The sequence below is a fragment of the Ascidia mentula genome, chromosome 3, assembly GCF_947561715.1.
Source record: "Ascidia mentula chromosome 3, kaAscMent1.1, whole genome shotgun sequence".
NCBI classification, from domain to species: Eukaryota; Metazoa; Chordata; class Ascidiacea; order Phlebobranchia; family Ascidiidae; genus Ascidia; species Ascidia mentula.
This window is the reverse complement of record NC_138568.1, coordinates 8061828-8071319: the sequence shown is the minus strand read 5'-3', so window position 1 is coordinate 8071319 and position 9492 is coordinate 8061828. Positions and strand designations below refer to the sequence as shown.

Below are 9492 nucleotides of genomic sequence, written 5' to 3'. Positions count from 1 at the left end.
TATTCTACATTATTTATCATTTTTTTCAGCTAATTGTTATAAAAATAGAAATTACAACATTTATGTAAACAGCAAAACTTCTTGTTTTAAAAACCTATTATGACAACTGAGTAACTGTTTGCACATTTTAATAATTTTATATTAACACTAAACCAATTAAACAATTTAGTATTTTTCATGTCAAAAACAGAAAAATATATTTTGCATACTTGAATTTAATCTTTTGAAAAAGGAAATCATGTGTGTGGTTTATGTTTCTGTACCAAAACTTTTATGAAAATACCAAACTCCATGGAAAAAAATCTTTACTTTTTATTATAGAATAGGCAATTAATAATAAATTAATTTAAATTGAATTGAGCATTAAAATAATGAACACACACACTGGGCAAAATTTAACGAGTCACTATAACGAGAAAATGCAAACAAGCGATGTAGAATAGATTCTGACAAAAATTATTTTTAAAATGAAGTGTCATCTAAATTATCAAAAACAGAGGCCAAGTTATCTTCTCCAAAATCTTGAGTAGCAGCACTTAAAGCAGCCAACAGACTTGCGTTGTTTATGCCACCCAAATCTAGATCAGGTGCCTCAAATGAAGAATCCTACAAAAACAACTTGATAAAAAGACATACTGAAATTAAGTCAAAGACCAGCAACCATGGCTTTAGAACCGTAATATTCTGTTCTGACTTCAGGACAGTAAGCTCATTAAAAAAAGCAAAAGTGTAAATAAGAAGTCAACATTTCAAATGATGGGTGTGTTTTGCTGTAGCTGTACATATTGCAATGTTTTTTACGTGCTTACATTCTGTGGTAACACATAGTGTTGCCACCTTTCTAAAAACTGTGACTTAGAAATATATTTACCTGTACATCTGCTACAACAGCACTGTCATTGCTCCCATCCGCATTTTCTGCATTGTCACCATCATTGTCAATTGTCATATATGTATTTTCATCAGGATGATCAAATATAGGGTTTTCACTAACAGAGAAAATCAATGTAACACAGTTTTATTTTTGTTAAAACAAATTTTAATCATGTAATTGCAGGTACTGTACTTGTATGGTTTTTCATCATCATCACTTTCAAAATTTCCAGCACTTAAAACTGCAGCATGACTTTCTTCTATAGCTTTATGCATGCGCAACCTGCGTTTTAACCTGAAAAGAAAATGCATGTATACAAAAGGCAACAGGTTTATTCTGTATTATTTAATATATTATGATCGCAAGCTTTCTATTATTGGACTTTAGTTTCCAACAAATGCAAACAAATATATGCCCAATTACAACATACCTCCGGTGGATATAAATAAAGCTGGCTATGCAAACAATAACTGTTACAGCAAGGACCACAATGACAGCAAGGATGGCAATTTTGTAGTCTTGTTCTGCAGGTGGTGCGGAAGTGACAACTGCATTTCCTGCTCCTTGTATGTTATATGTGCTTCTAAATGTTTCACTTCCAGGTTCGTTCAGTTTCCTTGTCCGCACAAAATGTACAAAATTTGTGTTTTGGGCTTTATAGTGCTCGAGGCTTTTATATAGTACACTTACAATTCTATATCCTCCTTTGGAATCAGATCTCCTGTTTCATAATCAATGGCATGTAGATAGATTTCTGAGCTGTGAATAAACAACAAAATAACACTACATACATATAGAGAACCCTACAAAGAAATTAACTAAATGTTTGACTTTTTTGGACCATGCAAGTATCGTTTATGTTTCAGTTTGAACACTTTACAGGTAAATTCGTATTGTCTACCTTCAACCTTACACTAGCCTGACATTATGAATAAAATTACTCATTACTTATAAAAGTTTCCATTTTCCGTCCCAGTGTATGGAATGACTTTGTCCACAATCACCTGTGCATTCAATAATGCTGATAAATCACTAAAATGAAACAAATATTATTTGTTGTAAAATAAGTGTGCTTTAGGATTTAAAAACAATAAACATTACTTTATAAAATCTGTCTGAATTTCTGCAAATGTGGTTGGGGTAAAGCCGGAATACAGTATGACTGTTTCAGTAGCAAGCACAATGCGAACAGTTGCTGTGGCACTATCAATGTGTCCTTCCACACTGCAAAAAAATGTCAGTCGTTTTTTTACACTTGACTTGTAACATGTGTATTTCTATGTGTAAACACACCCGTCTGTGACCTCAAGGTCAAGCTTATAATGTCCAGAAGCATCACTTGGGATTGGTGAACTTAAAATTATATTGCCCTTGTTATTTGACTGCTGGACACCAAATGTTCCCTAAAACAAACAAAAGCCCCATAGATTAGTACAAATATTTGGAATAAAACATAGCAGTATTACCATGCTCTCTGTTGAAGCCCCATCGGCATTTACAAAATTGCTTGAAGTAATGGAATAAGTAAATTCAGAATTAAGGTCAGGGTCACTGGCTACAACTTCAAAAAGAGTTTCTGAACTTGGTTCCGTATCATATGCAATATCTGAAAGGTATTGTTCATTTATTCCACAATTAATTGACCAATTATTGTTTAGTTTGTATAAAACATTCGGTACATAGAATCCTGATACTTTCTTACCACTTTCATAAAATTTCTGACTAAATGTTGGAGAGTTATCATTAGCATCCATCACACTGATGACGACATGAAAAAATGATGCATCAAGGTTTTCCCATTGAATGTCGGCCAAGCTAGTTGAGTTTTCTGATGTTACCTTTACAAAAGTGTCAGTTTAAACATCTCCACAAAATTATACAAATTCACACCAGCTTACTGATATCATTAACTTCAACACTAAGTACACAAAAAAACTTTATATGATGGAGCCAGTGTATGAATGTGATTTTCATAAATATATTGTTTGAAAATAAACTTACATATACCACCAGGTCATATGTATCATTTGTTTCACGGTCCAACTTTTGTGTTGTTGATACTGCTGCACTTGAAGAATTTATGTGAAAGAAATTACTTCCAGTACCACCTTAAATTTTATAAAGTTTTTGAAAACGGCTCGAATGTGTTTAGTGTGTAACATACCCACAATGAAGTAATAATTAACTCGGTTTTCTGGCCAAACATCATCATCAGAAGCCAGCGGTAAAGTAAAAACATAGCCAGGATCTTGTTCCTCTACTACGTTTTCTTCACTGTTATTTTCATCCTGAAACAAATGGTTTCCTAGGAAGAGAATATTAAGAAAAACATGATTACCTTTGGATAATAAGGATCTTCATCATCTACATCAAGAATATTGACAGGCAAAATAATCTCACTCGAGCGTGGTGAAGGTCCTCTATCCAGGACTTCAACTTTTAACTATGTAAAAAGGTAAGATAGTTGGTATAATTTTTTATCTTTTCAAGTAACTATACTTGATAGTTCAGAGAAACTTCTGCATCAAATATTTTTCTTGTGTAAATTTTTCCACTATTTTCCTCGATAGAGAATTCAGTATATCCCTCACGCAGAATATAACTTAATTCAGCATTTGCTCCAATGTCATCGTCAGTGGCATTGACTTGAAACAGATAAGTTCCATTTATAACATTCTGGAAGCACAAAAAAGGTAAAAACATGGTAAGACACACAATACTGCAAAAGTAGTTAAAACTGCACAGTCTTACCTCTGCTACTGCTAATTCTGCAGTGGATACATTCTTAAATGAAAACAAAAACCATCAAAATCAGTTTCACAGAAATACAAGAACACTGCCTTACTGTAACAAATTGTGGAGTGTGGTCATTAACATCAATGATTTCAATAGTAATTTGTTGGGTTGTATTTAATGATGGTTCTCCTCTATCTGAAGCAATAATTGTGGCATTGATGGAATTTCCTTGGCTTTCACGATCAAATGAATTGTTTGTTGTAATTATACCTGGAAATATACATATCAGTACGGAATTCATTTTTTTTGTCTAAATAAACTTTCTATCTATATCTATGTTAAAACATATCATCCCCAAAATATTTGGGCAATTTTAACTTAATAAACTGTAATGTTGGACTTATTCGGCCTTCGAGTACAAATGTCATAATACCAGATGTTGGGTCAACTTTTATCCAGTACTTCGAACTTTCGCCTACAGAATACACAATCTCAGCATTTTTCCCAATGTCCCGATCAGTGCATGACACCTGATTTCAGTGGATAAAAAAAAATATCAGGTTGTTCTTTTACTGCCATTTTTCTTTACTGAACTAAATTGACCATGTAGGAAATTATCTACTACATAGTTAATAAAAAAAGCACCAGCAACACTGATACAGCTGTGCTAAATAATAATAAATCATAAATAAACAAACAACTTACTTGTCCAACAAAAGACCCTTTCTCTTCCTCATTAACACTAAATGTTGGAAGAGGATTAAACTGAGGATGGTTGTCATTTATATCATCAACAACTACTTCAATGATACCTACAAGCAAGATACATTTTTTAGTGCAACTTTGCATATTTACTTACCCAGTTTTTGTTAATTACCAGTGTCTGTCTGCACTTGTGATGTAATGTTAGAATTCAAATCTTGCACTTCAACAGTAATTTCAAACAGCGGTAGAGACTCTCTGTCCAATTTTCCCACAACTTTTAATAAGCCAACCTTGACAATAAAATTTTTTAAGTGCCAGTGAGCAAAATTGCAAATAACAAAAAAAGGTGTATGCATGTATGCATTGAATAAATTTACCTGAGCTGTGGAGTTGTTTTCAATGATAAATGGACTACCACATGATCCGGGTTGGTCTTTTCCATCCAAATCAAAACATTTAACATTTTTTATGCTAAATGTCAAATCAGGATTTCCATCGGGGTCAGTTGCTTCAATTATACGAACAACTGTAAAAAAGTGTTGGCGTCATTTTTGGTAGATTTTACGTTTCTTGCACTAACAAAGTGGTTTTGATTAAACATGTGTAATTTTCCATGCATAATTCAAAAATGTATGAAGTAAATCTGGCAATTACAGCATGATTTGTTTCATTTACAAAAGTTAAGAACTTAAAAAGTAAACCTGTTCCATTTGCAACATCTTCTGTAACATTGGCAGGTGTTAAGGAATCACACATTAGTGTGGGGGCTTTGTCATTAATATCTAACAGGGTAACAACAACCATAGCAGTTGCACTAAGCCTATTTGTCCCACTGTCTACAGCTATGACTTCTATCCAATATTTATCCATTACATCCCGATCTAGCTGCGAATCTATAACCTAAATGAAGGTATGGCAGATTAATGTTGTAACTCAGAAATTTTGTATTAAAAAAATGTGTTAACTTATATAACTTCAGACAAAAAATTAACATAACTACAATATTTGTTAACCTTTATAATGCCCTCATCAGCATCAATAGAGAAAGCAGTTGAAGAAGTTGTGTTTCCACCTTGGCCGATTTGGTAATTCACCTTGTTGTTTGGTTCACATGCATCACTGTCATTTGCATGTACCTAACAAAAAAAGATGCAGGGCAAATTTAAACTATTTTCGATGCCAAAATTGGAATGTACAAGCACATGTTGTGAAAAGAGCAAAAAGAAATGACCAACCGTAGTCACAATATATTGTGCAGCAGATTTTTCTGGAATTTCAGATTCATACACATCTTGTGTAAACTTTGGTTGGTGATCATTTATGTCCTGTAAAAATATCATAACCTGCTGATATACATTTATCTTTGCCTGAAGTGAACTGACGAAAAACTAATTCTATACCAAATATATTCATGATTTACCTGGATAATTCAAAGGCCAAACATTACTATTAAAATACACACCTCCACAGAAACTGTAACGTTTACTGTACTATTCAGGTCAGGTGTTCCATAGTCAGATACCATTAATTCCAAAACAATAGTTCCAGTTCCACGGCCACTACATACCACTGTACTTTTATCCAGGCTTTCAAGATCCACTGGTGTTTTTACCACAAGCTCTCCTGAAATAGGCAGAATTTTTCTTTCAATGGCCGAAAAAAATATGTTTAGTTTTGCGGAAAACAAAGTAAAATATAAAGCATTAAGGGGCAATAAATACATGTTAGGTTTAGTGCATTAGGTAAACTCAAAGTTTTCTTGCCTTGTGTATTTCCTTCAGATGGTTGAATAATTTCAAAATTGTCGAACAAATCTCCTCCAATAATGGAATAACTGATTTTGCTGTTATTTGTGCCTGTCTGGTCATTATCTATAGCCTAATCATTTTGAATTTTTTTTTTAATTTAAAGCATAATTTTCTGAAAAGTTATATTTTATGCCTACATCAAGGAAAACTGCTGGAGAAAAATCTGAGGAATTTTCAGCAACCGTTGCAACATATGATGTTCTTTGAAATCTAAATAAATAAATAATATTATAACATAAGCAGTTTAACTAGATCAACTTGATGACAATAATAAACAAAACAAACAGTATATTTTAGATTCCAATGGAGATAAAAACATAGCTTTAGCAAAACGTTCTTACATTGGTGTTTCATCATTTAGGTCGGTGATGGTAATGGCTATTGTTGCAACATCTCGCCTTCCAGGGATATCAGTTACAGTAGCAGCAACATAATAAATGGAACTTGTTTCTCTGTCCAAACTCCCATTTACTGTTACTTGACCTGTTACTGCATTAACAGCAAAACTAAAGTAAAAAGAGTTGTTTATTGTTTTTAGACATGGTTATAATACTGCGTTTATTGTACACACAAACTAGTATCATCCAATGAGTAAGATAGTTCAGCGTTGATTCCACTGTCATCATCTGTTGCCTTAAACATACATCATACATTTAATTAAAGCTTTAAACATACCAACATATGAGCTATGTAGATAATATTATGTAAACCATTACCTGTATTGTCAGAATATCTGTCCCAATTTCAGAATTTTCAGGAATACTAACATTAAAGTTTGAGCGTTCAAAAACTGGAGAATGGTTGTTAACATCCAAAATCGTAACATTGACAGTTGCCTGGATACTTTCGGTACCATTTAGTGGTGTAGCAATAATCTGTTAAAAATCATTTAACAATGGCATGGGAGATGGGGTTTTCTTCAACATGAAGCAAATGGTTAGTAGATTTTAAAATTGTAAACCAACAATACAACTGATAATGAATAATAATAATTAAAAGTGTTTCTATTTAAATGCTCACCTTCACAAGAATATTTTTTTCCTCATTGTAGTTGAGAAATTTTGAGTCCTTTACAGCTAATGTTACTGATGCAGAACCATAAACTGCTGTTGGAGAAACCGTAAACACATCTCCTCCAGAAGCCAGAGACAAATCAAAATAGGCATTTTTTATCTTCAAATTCAAAAGCAATTAAGTAAGGATATAATCATATGACCACAACTAGAAACTGATTACATCATCACTATCTTCTACATAAATGTTAAGATTGGGGAGAGCTATGTTCTTAGAAGATTCTTCCTCAATTTCCGCAGTAAAATTTGTTTGGGGAACTTTTGTTGAAGTATCACTTGAACTTTCCAAACTGTAAATTAATGGAAAATACGTTTTCATCGCTACTAGGAGAAAAATAAAAAATCTATAAATTTTTGATAAATTCTGCTCACAATACAGCACTCTGCCAGTGGTTCAATTATTTACACATTCTAAAAAGTTTGACTGATTGTGACTCAGATAGATATTATAATATTTCAGCAGTTAATACAAAAATGGTTACAATCCAGTAATTTACAGCACATTGTTGCTTGTATTTGAATTGTTGAATTATTATCATGGAGTAAACCAATAGTTTTTATTTACAGATAAAATGTAGGCTTGTTATCCTCAATATCTGTAACTGTTATTGTAACATCAATTGTGGCATTCAGTGGAAAGTTTATGACATCTTTCGAGAAAGGGTGACCTGGTGGCTCAACTTCAGTAGCCTAATACAAATAACATAATTGTTACAGAAATACGTTAAATGAAGCAAAAAGGAAAAACAGTTTAGTGCATACCACCACTTGAAACATAAATATTCCCCCATTTGCAAGGCTTACAGGTGATTCACGATCAATTTTTCCGATAGCGGATATTTGTCCTGATGTTTTGTTAACTTCAAACACGCCTTCAATACCCTCTTTAGGTACAATGTTATACTCAACCTCCCACTGAAGTTCAGTGTCACCATCTTTAGCTTCTACTTGAATACCAATTTCACCCTGTTAAGTGGTTCAATTTGCAAGCAGCAAAAACAACACAAGGAACAAAACACATAAAGAACAATAAAGCATACAGGGGTATTTTCAAGTATCTCCTTTTCATATCTTGCAGATGTAAAAAAAGGAGGCTCATCAGGTCCATCTAAAATATTTATTATGACAGATGCTGTTGACGATAGTATTTTGTTGGTGGTGCTGCAACTGCTGTCACTGGTATCCTGTGTTATAAACGTTAAACTTAAACTGAATAAATCAAACTATTAAGTATGCCTCTTACTGTTGCTACAACAGTCTCATAAAGCACGGGGACTTGTTCAAAGTCAAGCTTGCTATTTGTATTTGTCGATACAGAACCTATTTGATCTGCATAAGTCACTTTTAACATGCTGGTCAGTTGATCCTGCAATGCAAAGTAAAATGGTTTATCACATCCTATAAGATGCACAATAATGAATTTCTTGACCATTGCAATACTGCTTATAGAACCTGCTTTTCCAGTATCTGCATCTGTTGCAGACACATTAAGAAAATAGTCAGGTGTCCATGGGTACTGTAAGGAACATCCTGGCGTAAGATACAAGAATAGTGTACACATACATTTTTTCTACCTCATACACATCTGCCACATAAATAGGTGCATCAAATACGGGGTTGTTATCATTTTGATCATCCACACTTATTGTATAGGTTTTCTGAAAATTAAGGTTTTGCTGAATTGTGTAAATGTTTATTTATAAAGTGCATGAAAGTCCTTAAACTCACATAACTGACATCTCCTAAATCAAATGCCTCAAAAACCACATCGAAATTTGACAAGGTCTGCAAGTTGGCATGACATAACATTCTATTGTATATAGTTTAATGCACAGTATATACATACTTCTCTATCTAATGGTTGGTTTGTATTCACATTAAACTCCAAGTTACTAGTTTTTGCAGTAGTAAAATATGCTACATATTGGGATGTTATAACACTCAGTGTTGGATTAGTGGCATCTTGTAATTTCACTGTGAACATTGGGCTTCCATTTGATTTGTTTTCACAGACTGTTTCTCTTTTAGTAGCTGCATCTGGGTCAAATTTTATTCCTGAAAAAGATAATTATAAAAAAATGTACTTGTGTTGGGCGTTGAGCTGCCAATGGTTTATTTTTCTCAACCAAAACACATTTAATATTTTAGTTTTGCAGTAGACACAACAAAAAAACATACCTGTTATACTGGAAACAAATACAAGAAATACACACAAGTGTTGGAAGAATGCCATTAAACCATACATTTTGTCACAACCTTGTGTCTTTAAATACTGGGAACTCTTGCAACATGAAAA

General features: G+C 33.1%; 2 protein-coding genes and 1 long non-coding RNA gene across 3 annotated transcripts; all 3 read right to left on the bottom strand.

Moving 5' to 3' along the window:
- Positions 1-462: 462 nt before the first annotated feature.
- LOC145895495 (protocadherin-1-like) lies at positions 463-5909 on the bottom strand. The gene is made up of 24 exons (XM_082984301.1): positions 5778-5909; positions 5551-5640; positions 5329-5451; positions 5017-5215; positions 4693-4841; positions 4488-4605; positions 4316-4422; positions 4044-4140; positions 3720-3880; positions 3626-3658; positions 3374-3550; positions 3213-3317; positions 3039-3162; positions 2876-2982; positions 2577-2712; positions 2341-2480; positions 2168-2277; positions 1976-2098; positions 1823-1906; positions 1565-1633; positions 1305-1490; positions 1067-1168; positions 872-989; positions 463-606 (listed from the first exon to the last, which is right to left on the bottom strand). The coding sequence occupies exons 1-24, from the start codon at positions 5838-5840 to the stop codon at positions 463-465; spliced, it is 2865 nt and encodes a 954-aa protein (XP_082840427.1). The 5' UTR covers positions 5841-5909.
- A 172-nt stretch (positions 5910-6081) lies between these two features.
- On the bottom strand, positions 6082-6623 carry LOC145896004 (uncharacterized). Its single transcript, XR_014401634.1, has 3 exons — positions 6465-6623; positions 6261-6333; positions 6082-6193 (listed from the first exon to the last, which is right to left on the bottom strand). It is a non-coding gene; the product is annotated as an uncharacterized LOC145896004 (long non-coding RNA).
- Positions 6624-7344: 721 nt separating this feature from the next.
- LOC145895494 (cadherin-related family member 1-like) lies at positions 7345-9458 on the bottom strand. Its single transcript, XM_082984300.1, has 10 exons — positions 9375-9458; positions 9043-9251; positions 8925-8981; positions 8771-8854; positions 8626-8712; positions 8440-8562; positions 8237-8380; positions 7959-8162; positions 7762-7886; positions 7345-7486 (listed from the first exon to the last, which is right to left on the bottom strand). The coding sequence occupies exons 1-10, from the start codon at positions 9439-9441 to the stop codon at positions 7345-7347; spliced, it is 1242 nt and encodes a 413-aa protein (XP_082840426.1). The 5' UTR covers positions 9442-9458.
- Between the last annotated feature and the right edge of the window lie 34 nt (positions 9459-9492).